Source organism: Mobula birostris, unplaced genomic scaffold (assembly GCF_030028105.1).
Source record: "Mobula birostris isolate sMobBir1 unplaced genomic scaffold, sMobBir1.hap1 scaffold_385, whole genome shotgun sequence".
In the NCBI taxonomy this organism is placed as follows: Eukaryota; Metazoa; Chordata; class Chondrichthyes; order Myliobatiformes; family Myliobatidae; genus Mobula; species Mobula birostris.
The window spans coordinates 64,571-91,090 of NW_027276932.1; the positions used below are offsets into that span (position 1 = coordinate 64,571).

The 26,520-nt window shown below is 47.6% G+C and overlaps 1 protein-coding gene across 1 annotated transcript in view; it reads right to left on the reverse strand.

Annotated features, from left to right (window-relative positions):
* Positions 1 to 26,520, reverse strand: part of LOC140193108 (acid-sensing ion channel 4-A-like) — a 308,432-nt gene that overhangs the window by 15,772 nt on the left and 266,140 nt on the right. The window contains exon 2 of the mRNA XM_072250511.1: positions 1,165 to 1,309. Coding sequence (XP_072106612.1) covers positions 1,165 to 1,309 — 145 coding nt within the window. The remainder of the gene's footprint in view (positions 1 to 1,164; positions 1,310 to 26,520) is intronic.

Below are 26,520 nucleotides of genomic sequence, written 5' to 3' on the forward strand. Positions count from 1 at the left end.
AGTCCTTGAGGATTATAAAGAAACCGGGAATGAACTAAAGAAGGGAATTAGGAAAGCCATGAGGGGCCATGAAAAGCCCTTGGCCAGTAGGATGAAGGTGAATGTCAAGGCATTCTATGCATACATCAACAGTAAGAGGATAACTAGGGAGAGGGTGGGACCGCTCAAGGATAAAGGGGAACATTTGCTTGGATGTGGAGGATGTCCTGAATGGTGTGGAAACACCAATGCCCAGCCCAGCAATGGAAGGGCCTACAGAGTGGTGAATACAGCCCAGTCCATCCCAGGGAAAGTCCTCCCCACCACTGAGCACATCTACATGAAGCGTTGCCACAGGAAAGCAGCATCCTTCATCAAGGACCCCACCATCCAGACCATGCTCTCCTCTCGCTGTAACCATCGGGCAGGAGGTACACGATCCTCAGGGCTGACACCAACAGGTTCAGGAACAATTATTACCCTACAACCATGAGGCTCCTGAACTGGCATGGATAACCCCGCACTGTTTCCAGAACACACACACTCACTTTCATGGACTCCTCACAACTTGTGTGCTCAGTAAACCTCTGGGGTAGGGTAGGTTAGGGGGTGTGGGCAGTGCCTGGGTCGATGGGCAGTGTAGGTTAGAGCTGTGGGCAGTGCCTGGGTCGATGGGAAAGGAAGGTTTAGGGCTGTGGGCAGTGCCTGGGTTGATGGGCAGTGTAGGATAGGGCTGTGGGCAGTGCCTGGGTCGATGGGCAGGGTGGGTTAGGGCTGTGGGCAGTGCCTGGGTGGATGGGCAGGGTAGGTTAGGGCTATGGGCAGTGCCTGGGTTGATGGGCAGTGTAGGTTAGGGCTGTGGGCAGTGCCTGGGTTGATGGGCAGTGTAGGTTAGGGCTGTGGGCAGTGCCTGGGTCGATGGGCAGTGTAGGTTAGGGCTGTGGGCAGTGCCTGGGTCGATGGGAAAGGAAGGTTTAGGGCTGTGGGCAGTGCCTGGGTCGATGGGCAGGGTGGGTTAGGGCTGTGGGCAGTGCCTGGGTCGATGGGCAGGGTGGGTTAGGGCTGTGGGCAGTGCCTGGGTTGATGGGCAGTGTAGGATAGGGGTGTGGGCAGTGCCTGGGTCGATGGGCAGGGTGGGTTAGGGCTGTGGGCAGTGCCTGGGTGGATGGGCAGTGCTGCTCTCACCTGTCTCCTGCCAGATGGGTAAGTACTCGTCCTGCTGGATATCGAGCATCAGTTCCAGGCCATTCCCCATACCACTTTGCTTGCTCTTCCTGCCGCCGGTCTTGTTGGCATTGAAGGTGTAACACTTCCCGTACCTTGTGAACACCTGTGAGCAGAGTGCAAGGGTTGAAGGTTAAAGGTCAGCAGAGAGGATCAGATCCCTGTGCCCCACAGGCACTGGCAGAGAGTGGGAAGGGTCACAATGCCCCTGGCCACAGGGGTGGACTTCAATCTGATTTCACTGTCTGTTTCCCCGTCACCACCCCCCCATAGACCTCCACCCCTCCTGATTCAGCAGCACCCTTGTTGTGTCTTTAATATTTCAATAATATTTGAGTGATCTTCTGTATATATTGTTTGATTAAGCATTCTTGTTCTTTCAAATAGTCACAGGTTATATGTAAAAATATGTTAGTTGCATATGTCAACATGATACGTGCACGCCTCATTTTAAGTAAACTTGAAGTTACATCCATGTTCTTGGACTCCCATATCTTGCTTTAAATTCGTTTAATGTTCTGAAGTTACAAAACATAACCTTGAAAATGAGGTATTTTTAAAACAAGCCCGAGATGACCACTGACCTGCTAGCACACAGTGAGACATGCAAACTAAAAAGAACACAGTAAGAGCATTGGTGAGTGAGAAACACACACCCAGCAGGCGCAGAGACATCGAGCTAAAAAAATGGCTGTAAATGGGAGAAATCAGGTTTCATTTCGAATGAGTATCGGGTGATAATCATCATTTTTTAAAAAATCAGCAATGGCTGGCTACATCGGACAGATTGACGAGTCTGATTACACAACAGGGTAATTGGCTCAGGTATACTGAGCTATTGGAACAGCATTTTGAAGCAAATGAAAAGGCCAGCAAGATGCGCGTGCCAATTTTGCTGAGTACATTGGGTTTAAAGACATACATTTTGCTTTGAAGTGTGACTATTCCAACCAAACCTGCAGAAATCAGCTTTGCTGCTACTGTCAAAGTGATGCTGGAACATTTAGAACCAAATCCGTTATTGATTGCAGAACACTTTAGGTTTCATAAGCAGAATCAAAAGGAAGGGGAGTCCATTTCAGCGTACATGGTTGAATTGAAGAGATTGTCTGAGCATTGTCAGTTAAATGATTAGATTAGATTAGATTATGAGGACATGCAGTCCTCTTTTATTGTCATTCAGTAATGCATACAATTAAGAAATGATACAATGTTTCTCCAGAATGATATCACAGAAACACATGACAAACCGACTGAAAAACTGACAAAAACCACATAATTATAACATATCGTTACAACAGTGCAAAGCAATACCATAATTTGATAAAGAACAGACCATGGGCACAGTAAAAAGTCTCACGAAAGTCCCATCATCTCACGCAGACGGTAGAAGGGAGAAACCCTCCCTGCTGTGAGCTTCCAGGGCCGCAAACTTGCCGATGCAGCATCCTGGAAGCACTGGACCACAGTCCGACTCTGAGTCGTCCGAAAACTCGGAGCCTCCCACCAGCTCTCCAACACCGAGCACCGAGCACCATCTCTGCCGAGTGCTTCAACCCCAGCCCCAGCAACAGGCAATAGGCAAAGCCGAGGAATTAGGACCTTCCCCTCCGGAGACTCTCGATCGCACAGAAGCAGCGGCAGTGAAGCGGGCATTTCAGAAGTTTCTCTATGTGTTCCTCCGTGCTTCTCACAGCTGTCTTCATCAAATCAGGATTGTTCACGGTACCTATTTAACACATACGATACCATTTGGAATGGCCGCGCGCGCTGTATCGCGCCGCCATCTTCTCCTCCCTCCTCCCTAAGGAGTAATGATGGGAGTAATTATACCATAAGAGATTGCTTAGTTTGTGGAATCTTAAAAGAAAGTATTCAAACCTGGCTCCTAACTGGAACATAACTTGTATTTAAAAGAGCAGTTGAAATTGCAGTTTTAATGGAAACAGCAGACAGAGACGCAATTGAGTTGCAGTCATGAACGAAAGTGAGCATGAACAAAATTACAGTGCTTAAACAGAAACCAATCTGGGCAAACAAACTGTGTTACCATTGTGGCAGGGGCTCACATACACCAAACAAAAGCAGATGCAACAAAGTAGGACACAAACAAAGAGCATGTCGGGCAAACAAAAATAAACGGACAGCTCAAGGAGGAGAAAAAGCTAAAACTTCAAATTTCAGTTTCAAACTGAGCACTAATCTGCATGCTGTTGATGAAACATCTGATAGTGATGAAAGTGACACAGGAATGGGTAGCCTTGAGATTTACAGTGCGAACATTAGTAACTGACAACCAACATGGCTTACGCCAGAAGCAAATGGCAAGCTAAGTAAGATTGAATTAGACACTGGTTCAGCTGTTCCAGTCATTCCACAAAACGAGTTTGCAAGGCACTTAAAAGATATTAAACTGATGCCTGCAGATATCTAACTCAGAATTTTGTACAGGAAAAAATGTAACTCATGTGGGAATGACATTCGTGACAGTGAAATACAACAACCAATAAGCCACATTAGATTGTATGTGGCAAAAACATAGGACCAGCATAGTGGGGGGTGTGAACAGCTGAGACAACTACAACTTGATTGGAAATCAATCCACCAATTGCATGCCACATCCCCTGCAATGAAGCCAATGAAAAGTGAATTAAGAAAGCTACTTGATGATGTCATAACTGTCTCCATGGTGAACACCATAAACCATTTTCCAACTGAGATCAAGCTGGTGCTGGTGCCAGCCTCTGTGCCTCTGGTTGGAAAGCATATTGGGCCAAGGACTATGCTGTTCAGAGAAATGGTGAAAGTGATGAAAGTAGTGGTCCAACTACACCAGGCAACATATCTGAGAAAGCCTCTGATATGTTAATCAGGCAGTGATTTGCAAAATGCGGCTTAGTTCTAAGCTGGGAGAGAGTTCAAGGAGCTTCAGCAAAGTTGCAAGCATTCGGTTTTTGTGAGTATAAAGAACCAGAACCTACTCTACATGCACTAAGGTTATCATATGAATTTCAAGTGGGAGACTGCTTGTAAAAGTAGATGCAAAGACCAAAGCCCAGATGGATGAATGGAAGGCCAAAAAGACAGGAGTCAATGGAGAGATGAAAACAGTGGTCTGAATACAACAAATTAATGATGTGATATAGATGAGGAAACCAAGAAAAGAGGTCAGATCATAAAGGAAGCAATTGAAGGATTAATCAGAGAATACTCCAATGAACTAAATCCATCTTCCCAAGATCAAGGTGCACAGAACTAGAAGAAGATAAAGGAGGAAGAGTAAAGGCGGTTACTGCTGTCAGAACCCCTTCCTGCAGTCTCGGAGTCAACTCCGACAAACACCATAGTGGAGGCCCCGGAATCTGAGGTTGTTTCACAGCCACAAGTTTCACCTACCAATAAGAGCGATCCTCCTTGTCAGGAAAAATGCTGTCCCACAAGAGCAAGAAATCCTCCACAGTGATTAAATCTTTAGACCTTAATGGGACAATTTAAAATTTACTATGTTGTGGATGTCTATAAAGTAGTTGTATTATAGTATACTATACACACACATACAGTGCCTATAAAAATTATTCAACCCCCTTGGAAATAATTCATTTTTATTATTTTACTACATTGAATCACAGTGGATTTAATTTGGCTTTTTTGGCACTGATCAACAGAAGAAGACACTTTTGTGTCAAAGTGAAAACAGATCTCTACAAAGTGATCTAAATTAATTACAAATATTAAACACAAAATAATTGATTGTATAAGTATTCACCCCCTTCAAGTCAGTATTTAGTAGATGTACCTTTGGCAGCAATTACAGCTTTGAGTCTGTGTGGATAGGGCTCTATCAGCTTTGCACATCTGGAAACTGCAAATTTTCCCCATTCTTCTTTACAAAACTGCTCAAGCTCTGTCAGATTGGATTGGGATCATCAGTGAATGGCCCTTTTCAAGTCCAGCTACAATTTCTCTATTGATTTGAGATCAGGACTCTGACTTGCCTACTCCAGGACATTAAGTTTGTTGTTTTTAAGCCATTCCTGTGTAGCTTTGGTTTTATGCTTGGGGTCATTGTCTTGCTGGAAAACAAATCTTCTCCCAAGTCACAGTTCTCTTGCAGACTGCATCAGGTTTTCCTCCAGGATTTCCTTGTATTTTGCTGCATTCATTTTACCCTCTACCTTCACAAGCTTTCCAGGGCCTGCTGTAATGAAGCATCCCCACAGTATGATGCAGCCACCACCATGTTTCATGGTCGGGATGGTGTGTTTTTGATGATGTGCAGTGTTCAGCTTATGCTAAACACAGCATTTAGTCAGATGGCCAAAAAGCTCAATTTTGGTTCCTTCAGACCAGAGAAGCTTCTTTCAGCTGACTTCAGAGTCTCCCACATCCCTTCTGATCAACTCTAGCTGAGACTTCATGTGAGTTATTTTCAACAGTGGCTTCCTCTTTGTCACTCTTTCATAAAGCTGCGACTGGTGAAGCACCCGGGCAACAGTTGTTGTATGCGCAGTCTCTCCCACCTCAGCCACTGAAGATTGTAATTGCTCCAGAGTCGTCATAGGTGTCTTGGTGGCCTCCCTCACTAGTCCCCTTCTTGCACACCTTCTTGCAGTCATCCAGTTTTTGAGGGCAGCCTGTTCTAGGCAAACTTACAGCTGTGCCATATTCTTTCCATTTCTTTATGATTGACTTACTGTACTCTAAGGGGTATTCAGTGACTTGGAAATTTTCAATAACCTTTTCGCAGAGTTGCTTGGAGTGTTCTTTTCCCTTCACAATGCAGATTTTGCCAGGATACTGACTCACCAGCAGTTGGAGCTTCCAGATACAGGTGTATTTTTACTACAATCAATTGAAACACCTTGACTGCACACAGGTCTCCGAAAACAGATCACTACCTAACTAATTATGTGATTTGGTGTTTCATATAAAAGAGGTGCAAATTCTTATGCAATTAATATTTTTGTGTTTTATATTTGTAATTAATTTAGATCACTTTGTAGAGATCTGTTTTCACTTTGACACAAAAGGGTCTTTTTCTGTTGATCAGTGCCAAAAAAAAAACAAATTAAATCCACTGTGATTCAATGTTGTAAAACAATAAAACATGAAAACTTCCAAGTGGGGGTGAATACTTTTTATAGGCACTGTAATTGAAATGCATTCTCTGTTGAGTTGGGGTAGATGCCCTATACCTTCACTTAGTGCCTTCAGAGTACTACAAAACAATATATATGGGAATTAATTTGATTTCTTGAATGTCCTCTTGGACATGGGGATTCGTTCTAACCCTTGATACAACTCTTATGCTACCAAATGCCTTCACTAAGTGCCTTAAAGGACTGGACGTCATCATCAGATCTTGATGGACAACCGAAGAAGAAGAAGAAGAAGAAGTGTCTTTAACAGCACAATAGCTGGAGCCCCCTCCTTAGTGAAATGGTCCGCTGGTTGTTCCTTTGTAGTTGAGCATAGCACATAATGAACTTTCTGTGCTTGATGCTGCTTATCTCAAGATGAAGACTCTCCTCTGTTACTGACCTGGTGGATTTGATGGCATCAACCAGAGAGTAGTTGTCTGTGATAAAAGTTATTTGTAGACTGTTCTTCTTTGGGTCACCATGGACAAGTTCAGAATAGAGTGCGGCCAGATGAATGGCATTGTCAATACATTCAGACATTGCAAGGGTTTCTCCTGCCGGCGTACTCCCTATAACTCTTTGGATCCTTTTTGATTGCCAATAGAGAGATGAGAATCTTCCCTCTTTTCCCATCAGTGCAATAAAACGTCCCCTTTGAGTCCCTCCATCAGGGAGATTTCCAAGTGAGGCATCACTGAAGACAACAAGCCTCAATGAACCATCTTTTACAAGCTGTTGAAACTGCAAGGCTACTTTTTCAGATTGAGTTCCGCGCACCATCTTGTTTGCCTCATGTATAGTTCGTACTGTGGTATTTGTTGTGCTGGTTGCCAAGTTGCAGGCGTCAAACCTGATGTTGGGTTTGCTCTGTCTTACCACCTATAGAATCTGACCTGTCTTTGATCTGTGTTGCTTAGGTTCAGCTCCACTGAGTGTGCATCCCGATGAGGATTCCATGTGGATCGTCTGACGGTTCCTGACGTAGCTTTCTTGGTGCAGTTGTACTGTCCCATCAACAGCAAGGATGTCTATAGCAGAATCTGTCATGTTCCACCCGTCCAACCTGAAAGGCTGACTTCAGCTGTGGGACGACTGCTGTGGCAAAGTTCTGTGAGCTTCCCCATATGAAGTCATCCACATGGCAAATATTCCAATCACATGATATCCTGAATCTTGCCAGCAAAATACAGCTGGATCCACTTCTGACATCCTTCCACCTGTTTTCAACATTATTTCCTGATCTTTTTATACTAAAGTGTAATGCATCTGCCAGGCCATACACACACTTGAGTTTCCACAGTGTTCCTTCCCTTCTGACTTCAGGAAGGGTTTTAATGTAAATGTCGCGCGACAGCTCCATTCCCTGTAAGAGTGCAGATTTTATGACATACGTATGTCTATGTCTCACGAATACCACAACTCCATCCTGACTAATGACAACTCCAGGACCTTTCCATTCCGTACAGTCTGCTCTTTTTGTAATATACTGTGTCATATTTGTCATTTGTAGGCTGGACTTATACCCTCCTTGATGCATGCAGTGCTGAAATACGTTTCCCAACCCACTCACTCCGTGTAGTCCAATCCCAAACAAGAGAACGTCTGCCAATGCTGGAAATCCAGGCAACCCCAACAGGTTGGAGGCTACCGAGACGGGATAGAAGGTGTTGCTCCTCCGAGCTGAGTGTCGCTTCATCGCAGCAGTAGAGGAGGCCATGGACTGATATTTTGGAATGGGAATGGGTCTACTGCCACCTGGGTAGCACCCAAGCTGATGGCATGAACATCGATTTCTCGATCTTCCGGTAATGGCCCCTCCTCGTTCCTTCACCATTCCCATTTCCCTCTCACCTTTTCTCCTTACCTGCCCATCACCTCCCTCTGGTGCTCCTCCCCTTCCCTTTCTTCCATGGTCTTCTGTCCTCTCCTATCAGATTCCCCCTTCTCCAGTCCTTTATGTCTTTCACCAATCAACCTCCCAGCTTGTTACTTCACCTCCCCCCCCTCCCAGTTTCACCTAATCACCTACCACCTTGTACTTCTTTCTCCCGTCCCCCCACCTTCTTACTGTGATTCCTCATCATTTTTTTTCCAGTCCAGATGAAGGGTCTCGGCCCAAAACGTCAACTTTTCCATAGATGCTGTCTGGACTGCTGAGTTCCTCCAGTAATTTGTGTGTGTCACTACGTGTCGTGCCCTCTAGAGCAGGTGATCTGTCATCCAGGACAGAGGGAAGGTTTGGATTCTGGCCCAAAACCAATGAATACAGGCTATAGCCATGTACATTGTGCATGGTATTCTTCGCCACAAGGGCCCAGTCTGGGGCCATGTTCCAATCACAACCATTGCTTTTCCTTACCTTCAGCATTTCATTGTGTCACTCTGGAAGTCCATTACTTAGAGGACTATATGCCGCTGCTGTCTTGTTTCAATGTTAAAGTTCTCTGCCATATCTCTGAATTCATCATGATTAAATTCACCACCATTATCACCGAATACTTTCCGAGGTGGGCCAGTCACACTTATCCAGGAATGGATAAAGTTTTTTTACTCTCTGAGGGTCTCTTTGTATTTACAATGCTACCAGCACTAAAACGTGTGAACTCATCAGTGATGTGGAGATACCGCACTCCTTGCTCCAGTTCATGTAGATCTACGGCTCCTGTTTCATTGTATTCAGACGCTAGTAGCAGGCCAAACGCAGGCTTGAGTTTGGGCTTTCCAAACCTTTGGCACGTCTCACAGCTGTCAATTATCTGCTTTAGAATGGAAAAATAATCTTCATTTTTGTCTCCCGAGCAGTTTCTGAAATCTATCAATTGAAGTGTGTCCAAACTGCTTGCGTTTCTCATCTGGGGTCACGTTTCGTGCGACAGTTAGTACTTCATTCTCACATTGGCTCTCAGTAATGTCTTATCTAGACTGTTCACACAGTAATGTCCAGAGCTGGTGAGCTGAAGAGACACGGGCTGTTGACACTTCATTGCTTGGTCATTCTCCGGGAAGATTTCTTTCAGGAAGATTTACTCGAGAGTAATGGAATGTTCACTGGTACCAACTCCAACAATTTAACATTTTGTCTGCCCTAATTTTGTTGTAATTTTTACTCTTTTACTAGAATGTACAATCTTTACACCTCTAAATTTGAGTGCTTTTTTACCAGGTGTATCTCTGTTCACCAGTTTCTGCACTTGATTCCGGTTTAGTTCACTCACACAGCTTTCGAGCCATTTTTCTTCACTCACTGTGCGTGTCCATGCTGCATCAATAACAACAGATCCTTGAGATTCTATCATCAAAATCTTTGCCTCAGATATCTCTGCATTCGTAAGTAATTCCTTCACAAACAATGTGGTATGGCACTCTTCTACATCTTCCACGGCACTCTCAAGACCATAAAGAAAGATACCATTAAGAGAGTCTTTGACTACAAGTACCTCGGGTCAAGAATGATGAGCTCGGAGAAGGACATAAAGATACGGAAGGCACTGACGTTGAGGGCTATGAACGACATGAAGGAAATCTGGAAGTCGAACCTGACCAGAGGGCTTAAAAAGAGGATTTTCATAGCAGTCATAGAGTCCATTCTCACGTACGGATGCGAGACATGGACACTCACCAAGACGATGTGCAAGTCTCTAGATGGCTGCTATACACGAATGCTCCGGATGGCTCTTGATGTGAGTTGGCAACAGCACATGACAAACGTCGAGCTCTATGACGACCTACCGATGCTCTCCACTAAAATCGGGGCGTAGACTGCAACTAGTGGGACACTGTCTACGCCACCCCGAGCTACCTGCCAGCCTAGTCATCATGTGGGAGCCCAAGCACGGGAGGATGAACCCTGGGCACCCTCCAAGACTATGGTCAACACGCTCCTAGAAGACAGCGGCGCGGCTAATGTAGATGAACTGAACACACTGATGAGGGAGAGGGAGAAGTGGAGAGTCCGTCATCGTGTCCGACGCCAGCCCCCTAGACCTGAGTCGATTTGTTATTTTCTTCAGTTAGTTCAACTTGCTCGGTTCTGTGTGGACAGTTTTTTGCCAGGTGGCAAGTACTCTGACAAACAGCACCTCTCAATCCCTTGCCGTACTTGTTTAGTGGATTTGTGCCAGGTAATGGTGCCCTCATCTGGTTACTCTGGGAACTACGCTTGCTGCTCTCTCATTTCTACTTAGTGAAGTATGCCATTTTCTGACTCAGAGTATTTCCAACTGGTGTCTTGGCGGCCTTTCCTCCAAAAATCCTCTTCAGTGCCAATTTAGTAGATGCAAATGTAAGTTCTGTATGTGCAGTTAACACTAGCTGCCTGTCCTTTATGTCTAGACACACAGTATCCAACAATTTGAAAGCTAATACTGCGTCAGAAAGTTCCATTTTGTGTTTACACATGCGACTGTACTTTTGTTCAAAGTCAGTAATATAATCAGCCATATTTAGACTGTAAGACAGAGGAGGAGAATTAGGCCATTTGGCCCATCGAATCTGCTCCGCCATTCAATCATGGCTGACCCTTTTTTCCCCTCCTTTGCCCCACTCCCTGGCCTTCTCCCTGTAGCCTTTGATGCCGTGTCCAATCAAGAACCTATCAATCTTTGCCTTAAATACGCCCAGCAACCTGGCCTCCACAGCTGCCTGTGGTAGTAAATTCCACAAATTCACCACCCCTCTGGCTAAAGAAATTTCTCTGCAGCTTTATTTTAAATGGACACCCTTCTATCCTGAGGCTGTACCCTCTTGTCCTAGACTCCCCCACCATGGGAAACATTCTTTCCACATCTACTCTGTCTAGGCCTTTCAACGTTCGAAAGATTTCAATGAGATCCCCCCTCGTTCTTCTAAATTCCAGCGAGTACAGACCCAGAGCCACCAAACTTTCCTCTCCTTGTATGATAACCCTTTCATTCCCGGAATCATCTTTGTGAACCTCCTCTGAACTTTTTCCAATGCCAGCACATCTTTTCTTAGATGAGGAGCCCAGAACTGTTCACAATACTCAATATGAGTCCTTATAAAGCCTCAGCATCACGTCCCTGCTCTTATATTCTAGACCTCTTGAAATGAAAACTAACATTTTCTTTGCCTTCTTCACCACCGACTCAACCTTTAGGGTGTTCTTCACAAAGACTCCCAAGTCCCTTTGCATCTCAGATTTTTGGATTTTCTCCCTGTTTAGAAAATAGTCCGCAGATTTATTTCTATTACCAAAGTGTATGACTTTGTATTTTCCAACATCGTATTTCATTTGCCACTTTCTTGTCCATTCTCCTAATCTGTCTAAGTCCTTCTCAAGCCTACCTATTTCCTCAACACTACCTGCCCCTCCACCAATCTTCTTGTCATTTACAAACTAGGCAACAAAGCCATCATCTAAATAGTCATAGTCATAGTCATACTTTATTGATCCCCACGGAAATTGGTTTTCGTTACAGTTGCACCATAAATGATTAAATAGTAATAAAACCATAAATAGTTAAATAGTAATATGTAAATTATGTCAGGAAATAAGTCCAGGACCAGCCTATTGGCTCAGGGTGTCTGACCCTCCAAGGGAGGAGTTGTAAAGTTTGATGGCCACAGGCAGGAATGACTTCCTATGACGCTCCGTGTGGCATCTCGGTGGAATGAGTCTCTGGCTGAATGTACTCCTGTGCCCAACCAGTACATTATGTAGTGGATGGGAGACATTGACCAAGATGGCATGCAACTTAGACAGCATCCTCTTTTCAGACACCACCGTCAGAGAGTTCAGCTCCATCCCCACAACATCACTGGCCTTACGAATGAGTTTGTTGATTCTGTTGGTGTCTGCTACCCTCAGCCTGCTGCCCCAGCACACAACAGCAAACATGATCGCACTGGCCACCACAGACTCGTAGAACATCCTCAGCATCGTCCGACAGATGTTAAAGGACCTCGTCTCCTCAGGAAATAGAGATGGCTCTGACCCTTCTTGTAGACAGCCTCAGTGTTCTTTGACCAGTCCAGTTTATTGTCAATTCGTATCCCCAGGTATCTGTAATCCTCCACCATGTCCACACTGACCCCCTGGGTGGAAACAGGGGTCACCAGTATCTTAGCTCTCCTCAGGTCTACCACCAGCTTCTTAGTCTTCTTCACATTAAGCTGCAGATAATTCTGCTCACATCATGTGACAAAGTTTCCTACCATAGCCCTGTACTCAGCCTCATCTCCCCTGCTGATGCATCAAATCATTGATATACAGCATAAAAAGAAGCAATCCCAACACCGATCTCCGTGGAACACCGCTAGTCAGCCAACCAGAAAAGGATCCTTTTATTCCCACTCACTGTCTCCTACCAATCAGCCAATACTCTAACCATGCCAGAAATTCTCCTGTAATACCATGGGCTCTTAGCTTGGTAAGCAGCCTCATGTATGGTACCTTGTCAAAGGCCTTCTGACGGTCCAAATATACAATATCCACTGCCTCCCCTTTATCTATCCTACCTGTAATCTCCTCAAAGAATTCCAACAGGATTGTCAGGCGAGATTTTCCCAGAAGGAAACCTTGCTGACTTTGTCCTATCTTGTCCTGTGTCATCAAGTACTCCATAACCTCATCCTTAACAATTGACTCTAACATCTTCCCAACCATTGTCAGGATAACTGGTCTATAATTTCCTTTCTGCTGCCTTCCTCCTTTCTCAAAGAGTGAAGTGACATTTGCAATTTTCCAGTTCTCTGGCACCATACCAGAGTCCAATGGTTTTTGAAAGATCATTACTAATGCTTCCACAATCTCTACCGCTAACTCTTTCAGAACCCTAGGGTGCAGTTCATCCAGTCTGGGTGACTTGCGTACCCTTAGGTCTTTCAGCTTTTTGAGCATCTTCTCCCTTGTGATAGTAACTGCACTCACTTCTCTTCCCTCTCACCCTTCAACAACTGGCACACTGCTGGTGGCTTCCACAGTGGAGACTGATTTCTAGAACTGTCTCTGGAAATGTTGTCAAAGTCAGAATATGCCTCATAAATCCGATCCTTTTCTTCCTTCAGGAAAAACTGAACGGAAAAGTGCATTTATTAAGCATAATCATACCGTCATCTTTGTTCAAGTCTTCCACTGAAATTCCTATCGTGGTCTGTCTGGCTTTCCCTGAAAGCCACAGTACAACTACAAAGGACTGTTTCTTCTTCTCGAGCTCCGTAACACAAGTCCATATTCCAATTTCATTTTTCCACCTTTCCAAAGGCTCGGTCTTGTCGAAAGCTGGAGGGATCCTATAGTTTATAATCTCGGCTACCAATGTTAACGTTCAAACAACAAAGACAAGATTTTCTTTCTTTCTAGCAGCTTTACTTTCTCCAGTTCACAAGGCTGCCATGTCCTTACCCAACATCCGTGTCCCCCCCCAACCTTCGAGCGTATGCCCACAACAGGGAAGGTGGACATCCCAACTAAAAGTCTGCCAATGAACAGAACTCTTTCTCAATCTTTTTTTATTAAGTTTTGAACTGATAAACATAACAATGATAGTGATACAAAGAAATCAGGATTACATTAATAACGTTTAACATATACATGTGGGGGCACGTGGCCAAATGGTTAAGGCATTCGACTAACGATCTGAAGGTCATGAGTTCGAGCCCCAGCCGAGGCAGCATGTTGTGTCTTTGAGCAAGGCACTTAATCACACATTGCTCTGTGGATGACACTGGTGCCTAGCTGTATGGGTCCTAATGCCCTTCCCTTGGACAACATCGGTGTCGTGGAGAGGGGAGACTTGCAGCATGGGCAACTGCTGGTCTTCCATATAACTTTGCCCAGGCCTGTGTCCTGGAGAGTGAAGACTTTCCAGGCACAGATCCATGGTCTCGCATGACTAACGGATGCCTTTATTTTTATATTCATACACAGATTCCAAGTGACATATGTAATTTAAGCTTCCCAATCTCTTAATAACTGAACATGAAAAAGATTCAAAAAAAAATTTTTACAAGAAAAAAATACCCCTACACTAAACAAGACAAAACAAAACAGAGGCTGGGCTGCCATGTTTCATCGGTTAAAATCATTATTTGTCATTAACTCCGCTCCTCTATACACAAACAAAAAGTTATTGAAAAGGATTCAGAAGAGATCAGCTTACATCGTATGAAAATGTTGAATAAATGGCCTCTAAGTTTCTCCAAATTTAACCGAAGGATCGATAGTACCACTCCTAATTTTTTCCAAGTTTAAACATGTTATAGTTTGGGAAAACCATTGAAATGTAGTAGGGGATTAGAATATTTCCATTTAAATAAAATGGATCTTCTGGCTATTAATGTAACAAATGCAATCGAACGGCAAGCTGAAGGTGATAAATGATTAGAGTCCATCACAGGTTATCCATGAACTCAACATGCTTCTTGCTGCCTCAGTAAAGCCACCAGAATAACCCCAGTCCACCCATCCTGGATGTTCTCTCTTCTCCCCTCTCCCATCAAACAGAAGGTACAAAAGTCTGAAAGCACCAACCAAGAAGCTCTTCTGTCCCGTTGCAATAAGACTATTGAATGGTTCCCTAGTATGATAAGATGGATTCTTGACCTCCCAATCTACCTCATTGTAGTCTTGCACCTTACCATCTAACTGTGCTGCACTCTCTGTAACTGTTATTGGTTTGCATTGTACTACTTCAATATACTGTGTGACAGTACGCAAGACGAACCTTTCACTGCACATGAGACAATAATAAACCAATACGAGGAGGCACAGCTAAGTAGTTATGGTGCCCAAAGGCGACTGCTTTGCTTGCATCTTTGAAAACAGTTCTATTTCCATCTTTATTCTTTTGAAGACCCTGACCTGGAGTTACAGGCTGACTAGCTGACTATGGTCCTTTGTGGGAATGGGTTCCACAATCGACCGCTATTCGGCATGCCAAAGTCTTGGCTGAAGATTTCAGCACAGATTCAGAAGCCTGGTTTCTCGAGGAACTGGAGACGGGCGGATCAAGGGTCAGAGTCGCCACCGGAGACCCATGTGTTGTTGGGGGAGTCAGAACATTTGCTGTGTGCCTGGGCACCCGGGATCCTTGTGATCTTCAGGGACAGAGCTTGAAAAAAAGCGACGTAATGGACTTTTAACATCGTAAACCAGCGAGTTGTTTGTTATGTCTCCCCGCTCATTGGAAAATGGAGTCACCTCTTTCTCCCTTATTAGGAGAGAGAGAGCCTGCAGCACGTCGAATTATCGGCTGAACAATGAAGTCTTTGGGGTAACTGCAAGTCTGTGTCTTTGCTCACGCTTGAGTGCTGGTAGCGGGTGTGCTTTATTTTTGCCGGTGGGGAGAGGGGTATTGTTGCTCGCTGCTGCTTATGTGCGGGAGGAAGGGGAGCTGTGGGGGGAGGACTTTGGGGTTCTAACATTTAACTGTCATTTATTCTTTGGGGCACTTCTCTGCTTTCGTGGATGTTTGCGAAGAAAAAGCATTTCAGGGTGTATATTGTACACATTTCTCTGACATTAAATTGTACCTTTGACCCTTTAGACTTGCTGCTCCCTCTGCTCATCTTACAAACTTCATCAGCAACAAGGGTGCAAGGAGCCCCTCAGGGGTTAAGCAGAGAGAACTCATTCCAGGGGAGGAGGGTGGGAGATCAGAACTCGGGGGAACAGAGGGTGGGGGATCAGAACTCGGGGGAACAGAGGGTGGGGGATCAGTACCCGGGGCAGTGAGTCACTGCGATCGGGAACGTGGTGCCTGAGGGGTGGTAGGAGTATAAGTGTGCAGGGAATAGGAGCAGGAGTCGGCCATTTAGCCCATCGAGCCCACTCCACCAACCTGCTTTTTCCCCAGAACCCCTTACTTACCCGGCTATGCAAAACCTATCAAATATTTTTAATGAGGCAGCCTCTATTTCTTCCCTGGGCAAAGAATTTCCACAGATTCACTACTTTCTGGGAAGCACAGTTTCTCCTCATCTCCGTTCTAAATATACTTCACCGAATCTTGAGGCTATGTCCCGTAGTTCTAGTCTCACCTACCGGTGGAAACAACTTTCTTGCCTCGGTCATATCAATCCCTTTCTATGTTTCTATAAGGTTTCCTCTCATTCTTCTGAATTCCAGCAAGTACAGACCTGACAACTCAATCTCTCTTCATAGGCTCTCTTCATAGGCTAACCCCCTTATCTCCAGAATCTACCTGGAAAATCTCCTCCAAATCCAGTATAACTTTCCTAAAAAGATATTGAGGTTCTTAACTGGAAGGAGGCCAAATTTGAAGAAATGAGAAAGGATCTAAAAAGCGTGGATTGGGACAGGTTGTTCTCTGGCATGGATGTGATCGGTAGGTGGGGAGCCTTCAAAGGGGAAATTTTGAGAGTGCAGAGTTTGTATGTTCCTGTCAGGATTAAAGGCAAATTGAATAGGAATAAGGAACCTTGGTTCTCAAGGGATATTGCAACTCTGATAAAGAAGAAGAGGCAGTTGTATGACATGTATAGGAAGCAGGGAGTAAATAAGGTGCTTGAGGAGTATAAGAAGTGCAAGAAAATACTTAAGAAGTAAATCAGGAGGGCTAAAAGAAGACATGAGGTTGCCTTGGCAGTCAAAGTGAAGGATAATCCAAAGAGCTTTTACAGGTATATTAAGAGCAAAAGGATTGTAAGGGATAAAATTGGTCCTCTTGAAGATCAGAGTGGTCGCGTATGTGCGGAACTAAAGGAAATGGGGGAGATCTTAAATAGGTTTTTTGCATCTGTATTTACTAAGGAAACTGGCATGAAGTCTATGGAATTAGGGGAAACAAGTAGTGAGATCATGGAAACGGTACAGATCGAAAAGGAGGAGGTCCTTGCTGTCTTGAGGAAAATTAAAGTGGATAAATCCCCGGGACTTGACAGGGTGTTCCCTTGGACCTTGAAGGAGACTGGTGTTGAAATTGCAGGGGCCCTGGCAGAAATATTTAAAATGTCGCTGTCCACAGGTGAGGTGCCGGAGGATTGGAGAGTGGCTCATGTTGTTCCGTTGTTTAAAAAAGGATCGAAAAGTAATCTGGGAAATTATAGGCTGGTAAGTTTAACGTCGGTAGTAGGTAAGTTATTGGAGGGAGTACTAAGAGACAGAATCTACAAGCATTTGGATAGACAGGGACTTATTAGGGAGAGTCAACATGGCTTTGTGCGTGGCAGGTCATGTTTGACCAATCTATTGGAGTTTTTCGAGGAGGTTACCAGGAAAGTGGATGAAGGGAAGGCAGTGGATATTGTATACATGGACTTCAGTAAGGCCTTTGACAAGGTCCCGCATGGGAGGTTAGTTAGGAAAATTAGAAGCCAAAGAGTGGTAGTAGAGAATTGCTTCTCCGAGTGGAGGCCTGTGACTAGTGGTGTGCCACAGGGATCAGTGCTGGGTCCATTGTTATTTGTCATCTATATCAATGATCTGGATGATGATGTGGTAAATTGGATAAGCAAATTTGCTGATGATACAAAGATTGGAGGTGTAGTAGACAGTGAGGAAGTTTTTCAGAGCCTGCAGAGGGACTTGGACCAGCTGGAAAAATGGGCTGAAAAATGGCAGATGGAGTTTAATGCAGACAAGTGTGAGGTATTGCACGCTGGAAGGACAAACCAAGGTAGAACATACAGGGTTAATGGTAAGGCACTGAGGAGTGCAGTGGAACAGAGGGATCTGGGAATACAGATACAAAATTCGCTAAAAGTGGCATCACAGATAGATAGGGTCGTAAAGAGAGCTTTTGGTACATTGGCCTTTATTAATCAAAGTGTTGAGTATAAGAGCTGGAATGTTATGATGAGGTTGTATAAGGCATTGGTGAGGCCGAATCTGGACTATTGTGTTCAGTTTTGGTCACCAAATTACAGGAAGGATATAAATAAGGTTGAAAGAGTGCAGAGAAGGTTTACAGGGATGTTGCTGGGACTTGAGAAACTCAATTACAGAGAAAGGTTGAATAAGTTAGGACTTTATTCCCTGGAGTGTAGAAGAATGGGGGGAGATTTGTTAGAGGTATATAACATTATGATGGGTATAGATAGAGCGAATGCAAGCAGGCTTTTTCCGCTGAGGCAAGGGGAGAAAAAAACCAGAGGACATGGGTTAAGGGTGAGGGGGGAAAAGTTTAAAGGGAACATTAGAGGGGGCTTCTTCACACAGAGAGTGGTGGGAGTATGGAATGAGCCACCAGACGAGGTGGTAAATGCGAGTTCTTTTTTAACATTTAAGAATAAATTGGACAGATACATGGATGGGAGGTGTATGGAGGGATATGGTCCATGTGCAGGTCAGTGGGACTAGGCAGAAAATGGTTCGGCACAGCCAAGAAGGGCCAAAAGGCCTGTTTCTGTGCTGTAGTTTCTATGGTTCTATGGTTCTAAATAAGGAAAGACCAGAGGATGCCCATTTAAGATGATTGGAGGAAACCACAGGGGGGACTTCAGAGGTAGATATTTTACACAGAGAGTAGTGGGTGTGTGGAACACCCTGCCGGGGTGATGTTAGAGGCAGATACATCAGGGACATTTGAGAGGCACATGGATGATAGAAAGATGGAGGTTATGTGGGAGGGAAGGGTTAGATTGATATTGGAGTTGGTTTTTAAGAATCTGGCAGAACATCGTGTGTTGAAGGGTCTGTACTGTGTTGTATCGTTCTATGTGATTAGGCTAGTGTTAAATAGGTTGGTTGTTGAGTGGTGTGGCTCAGAGGGCCAGAAGGACCAACTCGGTGCTGTTCTCTAAATAAAAATAACATCTGTGCCCATCATGGTTTGATAAGGTCATGGCTGTCTGCTGTGTAGATGGATGGTCCCAGGGTTGGGTGTGTGCTGGTTTGGCATGACCTAGAGTTGATGGATTGCCGCAGGGTCAGTCTGTGCTGGTCAGGGTGTCCTGAGGTTCTGTACTGTCCTGGGAGGGAGGGTGTACGCTGGTCTGGGACATCCCAGAGTTGATGGATGGTCCCAGGGTCAGGTCTGTGCTACCCCCATGTTGATAGATGGTCCCACTGTTGTGTCTATGCTGGTTTGGGATATCCCCTGATTGACTGGTTCCAGGGTTGGGTCTGCGCTGGTCTGGTGTAGCTCCATGTTGATAGATGGTCCCACTGTTGTGTCTATGCTGGTTTGGGATATCCCCTGATTGACTGGTTCCAGGGTTGGGTCTGCGCTGGTCTGATGTAGCTCCATGTTGATAGATGGTCCCACTGTTGTGTCTATGCTGGTTTGGGATATCCCCTGATTGACTGGTTCCAGGGTTGGGTCTGCGCTGGTCTGGTGTAGCTCCATGTTGATAGATGGTCCCAGGACAGACACTTCAACAGAGAGCTGATGAAATGGTTCTGCAGACAGGCTGGTGTTGTGGGATTCATCAGTGTCCAAGAGATTAATTCTGTCCAGACTTCCCTATCACATGAAGACATGAAAAATTGGCAAACGACAAAGAATTCAGCTGAATTAAATCAAACCTGGAAGTATTTGCACAGTGAAGTGACAGAATATATCACTCACATCAGTTACACACTGCAGCTGTGGGAATCAGAAACAAGCACTTCAGCCCATCGAATCTGTCACAGCAGACAGGAACAGGCCCTTCAGCCCATCGAATCTGTCACATCAGACAGGAACAGGCCCTTCAGCCCATCAAATCTGTCACATCAGACAGGAACAGGCCCTTCAGCCCATTGAATCTGTCACATCAGACAGGAACAGGCCCTTCAGCCCATCGAATCTGTCACATCAGACAGGAACAGGCCCTTCGGCCCATCAAATCTGTCACCCAGACTGGAATTTGCCAGGTGGTCTCATTACTCATCAATAGCCTCTCCCAATCAACCTTTTCGGCTTCCTACAGCTATCCCAGTCAACTTTAGGGAAGTTAGAATCAGCTATTACAACCCTGCTGTTCCTACTCTGATCTGTGATTGCCTTGCATACTTGCTCTTCTATCTCCTGCGGGATATCGGGAAGTATGTCATAGAACTCCTTTTGCTTAACAGTGATCACCCCACTTTTATTCCCAAGTTCTACCCAGATGGTCTCCCTGGACATTGCCCTGGGAATATCTTCTCTAAGTACGATGGTAAAGTTTTCATACGGTAGCGTGGCAGTTAGCACAATGCTCTTACAGCTCGGGATTGAGTTCACTTCCAACGTTGTCTGTGAGAAGTTAGTACATTCTTTCTGTGAGCGCGTGGGTTTCCCCGGGTGATAGAATTTCCTCTCACAGCCCAAAGACATACTGCATTGCCCATTGTAAATTGTCCTGTGATTAGGCTAGGGTTAACTAGGTGGGTTGTTGGGCCTCACCGTGTGGGCCAGGCACAGTGGTAAGAGTGGGCCTCACACAGCACAGAATTCCCACCAACCTGTCCCTCTGTACCCACACCGTTGTGTGTGTGTGTGTCCGTGTCCTGTGTCCCTATGTGTTCGACTTCCCCCTCCCACTCCCCACTCCCAAGGTCACGAACGAACACCCCACCCACCCCCCCCCCCGCAACCCGGAGCTGCCTGTCCCGCGAGGATGGTCCGTCACTGAGGGGGGTGGGAGGTGGTAGACGGGTGCACACATTCCCGACCCTGGCCACCACTTCTCACTGACCCAGAACAGCTGCCACTTCCACTGGTGACTCAGACTGTGATCTCTGTCTGAGCCCCTCGTTCCCAAACCCACCCCCCCTCCCCGTCTCTGGTCCAGACCATAGCTCCTGGGGAGAGGGAGAGGGATGGGGCAGGAACAGTGAGGAAGGGGAGGAGGTAAGGGGAGGGAGAGGGCATGAAACAGTGCAAAGGCAGGGGAGAGGGAGAAAGAGAGCAGATGGGAGGAGAGGTGTTTGGGAGGAGGGAGAGAGGGAATGCGGTGTAGGGAGGGAAGGGAAGGGAAAAAGGGGAGGAGGGAGAGAGACGGGGAAGGGGAAGGAGGGTGAGTGAGATGGAGTGGAGAGGGGAGGGGGCGAGGGAAGCATTAAGAAGGGGGAGTGAGTGGAGGAGAGAGTGGTGGGAAAAGGGAGGGTGAGAGTTAAGGCTGATTTATACTTGTGCGTCCTAGCTTACGCCATTGTGAACATTTATACTTGTGCATTGGTGTGTCTGCGTCTCTGCAATTCACCGCCAAAATGCTAGTTGGCGGTGGGGTTTCTATGCCACTGTGTTGAAACAGTCAACAGGCTGTAGCAGCTAGCTACAAACTGGTGTCAAGCACAGGGTCCTCCATAATTTCAGAGGTCTGTAAAGCTTTATGGAAAGCATTGCAGCCAGAGTTCCTTCCCTGGCCTTCAGTCGCCCAATGGCAAGCTATTGCAGCGTAGGAGGAAATGCGATGCTGCCAAGCGGACCAATCACAGTTGTTGCAATCTGCAACGCTGCGACGCGTAGTTACATTTTTGGGGAGGTGCGCGTTAGGCTATGGGGTAGGGAACAGCGTAGGGTAAGCAGCTAAGCCTACGTCGATTTGACGCACAAGTATAAATCGGCCTTTAGAGAGAAGCAACATGATGGAAAAGACACATGACCCTCCACCCGCTCCTCCCCCCACACTCATACACACAAACTGTGCAGGATGAATTTCACCCACAGACCTTCAGGACATTGTCAAACATCTGATGCAGGATCCCTGCCTCTTCCCACAGGAGTGGATTCAGTGCCTGGGGGTTTCACACAGTTTCTGCGTCGAAACCTTAGAGAGGGGGGTTAGCAACCACCTTAGGAGATGGCTGGGGCTGCCAAAGAGCCTGAGCAGCATCGCATTCTATGGACACCACAACAAACTGCAACTGCCCTTCAAATCCTTGGAGGAAGAATTCAAGGTAACAAGAGCCAGGGAAGTACTACAGTATAGGGACTCAAGTGACCCGAAGGTGGCTAGAGTAGGGATCCAAGTAAGTACTGGCAGGAAGTGGAGGGCAGAGGAAGCTGTTCAGGAGGCAGAGGCGAGGCTGCGTCACAGGAGACTGGTGGGAGTGGTCACATGAGGCCGAGCTGGGCTAAGATCCTTTCCAACTCCCTAAATGGACACCAGAGGGAAGGAAAGGCATCATCTAGTTCAGGAGGAGGTGAGAGCAGTAGTGGAGGAGATGAGAGCCTGCAAGGCGGTGGAAATGAAGCAGCAGGGAGCTTGGACAAGATGGGAGAATGCGGTTGAGAGGAAAGTGACCTGGGCTGATCTTTGGAAAGTCGAACCACACCGCATCCCATTTCTCATCCAGGCAGTGTACGATGTGCTTCCAAGCCCATCAAACCTGCACACATGGGGCAAGGCAGAGTCATTTGAGTGCCCACTGTGCTCCAAGCGGCTGCGCAAGGGCACTTGGTGAGGGACGGTACAGGTGGAGGCATGATCAGGTCCTGAAGACCATCGCTGAAGCCGTCAGCGCAGGAGTTGAGTGGGCGAAGCGGTCCCGACCCTCCAAGCAGACCATTGCCTTTGTCAGAGCTGGGGAGCAGCCAATACCTGCCAAAAGAACATCTGCAGGCATTCTGACCTCTGCAAGGGACTGGCAGCTGTTGGTGGACCTCGAAGGGCAGCTGAAGTTCCCCAACCATATCGCAGCCACCACCCTGCGACCAGACATTGTCCTAGTGTCTGAGTCTACTAAGCAAGTGGTGCTGCTGGAGCTGACAGTCCCATGGGAAGATAGCTTGGAGGAGACCTTTGAAAGGAAGCTCTCCAAGTACGCAGGACTGGTCAGCAACTGTCAGCCGGCTGGATGGAGAGCGAAGTGTCTCCCAGTGGAGGTTGTTTGTAGGGGATTCATAGCCCGTTCTTTAGTTGGAGCCTTCAACATTTTGGGCATCGAGGGAGAGAGGAAGAGGAGAGCCATCCGCAGTACCACAGATGTGGCAGAGAGGGCCTCAAGATGGCTGTGGCTCAAAAGAGGGGAGCCACCGAGTCATAAGCAGCTAGCCATCTGGACACAAGCTGGGGTCTGATCAGCCCCGGCTGGGTCACCTGGAGGAGGTTGTATGATGTTGAAAGACCCGAAACACCCGATGATTCCAGGAACATCACTGAAGATGTGTCCGGAAGCATCAATAGATGTATGTACACAGCCTGACCCGCACTGCTTCCCAGAATGGAGAGCAGAAAGGAAGACCCCTGAGCACATGGCATACCCTCAGTCCTGCTCCTTACTTTTACAAAACTGTGAAGGTTTATTCACAACACAAATACACAAGATACAGACATTCAGTATTTACAAGACAGTGAGTACACTCAAATTAAATCAAATTAATTACATCAAATCAAATCAAATTAAAATATGGTTACTACGATCTATTAGACAATCAGTACCGGGGGGAGGGGCACCGCTCCCGGAAATCCCCCACTGTACCTATTGTGGCTGCGTGCTCCCTCTCGCAGGACAGCTGGGCATGAACGTATCCTCGGAAGAGGGGCAGGCAGTCCACTTTCGGTTGCCTAGACCCGTGAATAGCCGTCCTGGCGAGGCCCAGAAACAAGCCCACCAGGAGATCCTCCTCGCGACCCACCCCCTCCCGTACCGGGGTATACAAGGAGCACTGGGCTGAAGTGTAACCAGATTCTGAGCAGCTGCCCTTTCAGATGTTCAAACGGGGCAGCAACCTCTCACACTCCATATCAGCGTGGGACACTGACTCATCCCGGACACAGAGTGGACAGGTGGACGGGGTTTCAGTGAACCTGCCCAAAGACCTGTTGCATGGTACTGCCCTATGCAACACCTTCCACCCCAGGTCCCCAAAGTACAGGGGAAACACCCCCGCATGAAGAGATTTCCACCGGGGACCTCCTCCGCCGTCGGATGGTGACAGGCACCGCCAAGGCGAGTCCGGTCGGCAGACGAAGGCGAGGAAGTGAATGGAGTGCAGGAGCAGCCCTGAGGCGGACAGCGGGCAGCTGGGTGCGCCGAAACTCCGAGGACTGGCCGCCCTCCGCGTTCGGAAAACCCAGAACCGCCGCAGAGACCTGACGCCTCCTATTTCCCCAGAAGAAGTCCACCAGCCTCTTCTGAGTCCTGGGTACCAACTCCACGGGTGAGATTAAAGTAGTCACACCATGCAGGCGACCAGCTGATTTATAACGAAAGCCCTCTCCCGGTATGAGATCGCACGAAGGATGCTCGACTAGCGCCCCAGCCGCGCAGAGATCTTTGTCTCCGACTCCCGCCAGTTCCCCGGCCGTCGAGCTCAGGTAGACCCCGAGCAGAGGAGGTGCGTGGTGCTCCCTGCAAACAGCCTCAGCCCCTCCGGTCGGGAGTCCACCTGCCACTGACCCACATAGAGCCCCGCGCCCTTCCCCCAGTCGACCCTTGCAGAGGATGCAGCCGAGAAGGCACGCTGCCAATCTCGCATCGCCTGCAAGTCAACAGGGTCGGTGACCAACGGGAGGACATCATCAGTGTAGACCGAGAGGACGACCTCCACGTCAGGTAGAACCAAACCTGTTAACCTCTCACGGAGAAGGCGCGGGAATGGCTCCGCGCAACTGTCCTGGCATGGGGCACCCGCCTCCCGAAGCACAAAGGTGCTGTCAAGGACCCGCCCACCTTAACTTGGCACTCTGCTGCAGTGCTCAGCAGTCGGTGTGGCCCGAGCCCGCCAGTACAACTCTTTTTCTAGATAGATAGATTGTGACACTCTCTCAGTACCACCCCTCCCACAGTGTGACTCTCCCTCAGTACCTCCACTCCCACAGTGTGATCCTCCCTCAGTACCACTCCTCCAACAGTGTGACCCTCCCTCAGTACCACCACTCCCACAGTATGATCCTCCCTCAGTACCTCCCCTCCCACAGTGTGACTCTCCCTCAGTACCCCCACTCCCACAGTGTGACCCTCCCTCAGTACCACCCCTCCCACAGTGTGACTCTCCCTCAGTACCACCCCTCCCACAGTGTGACCCTCCCTCAGTACCGCCCCTCCCACAGTGTGACCCTCTCTCAGTACCGCCCCTCCCACAGTGTGACTCTCCCTCAGTACCCCCACTCCCACAGTGTGATCCTCCCTCAGTACCACCCCTCCCACAGTGTGATCCTCCCTCAGTACCACCCCTCCCACAGTGTGACTCTCCCTCAGTACCACCCCTCCCACAGTGTGATCCTCCCTCAGTATCACCCCTCCCACAGTGTGATCCTCCCTCAGTACCACCCCTCCCACAGTGTGACTCTCCCTCACTACCACCTCTCCCACAGTGTGATCCTCCCTCAGTAACCCCACTCCCACAGTGTGATCCTCCCTCAGTACCACCCCTCCCACAGTGTGATCCTCCCTCAGTACCACCCCTCCCACAGTGTGACTCTCCCTCAGTACCACCCCTCCCACAGTGTGATCCTCCCTCAGTACCACCACTCCCACAGTGTGACTCTCCCTCAGTATCACCCCTCCCACAGTGTGACCCTCCCTCAGTACCACCACTCCCACAGTGTGACTCTCCCTCAGTACCACCCCTCCACAGTGTGACCCTCCCTCAGTACCACCCCTCCCACAGTGTGACCCTCCCTCAGTAACGCCCCTCCAACAGTGTGATCTCCCTCAGTACCACCACTCCCACAGTGTGACCCTCCCTCAGTATCACCCCTCCCACAGTGTGACCCTCCCTCAGTACCACCACTCCCACAGTGTGACTCTCCCTCAGTACCACCCCTCCACAGTGTGACCCTCCCTCAGTACCACCCCTCCCACAGTGTGACTCTCCCTCAGTACCACTCCTCCAACAGTGTGACTCTCCCTCAGTACCACCCCTCCCACAGTGTGACTCTCCCTCAGTACCACCACTCCCACAGTGTGACTCTCCCTCAGTACCACCCCTCCCATAGTGTGATCCTCCCTCAGTATCACCCCTCCCACAGTGTGATCCTCCCTCAGTACCACCCCTCCCACAGTGTGATCCTCCCTCAGTACCATTCCTTCAACAGTGTGACCCTCCCTCAGTACCACCCCTCCCACAGTGTGACTCTCCCTCAGTATCACCCCTCCCACAGTGTGACCCTCCCTCAGTACCACCACTCCCACAGTGTGACTCTCCCTCAGTAACGCCCCTCCCACAGTGTGATCCTCCCTCAGTACCACCCCTCCCACAGTGTGATCCTCCCTCAGTACCACTCCCTCAACAGTGTGACCCTCCCTCAGTACCACCACTCCCACAGCGTGACTCTCCCTCAGTAACGCCCCTCCCACAGTGTGACCCTTCCTCAGTACCACCCCTCCCACAGTGTGACCATC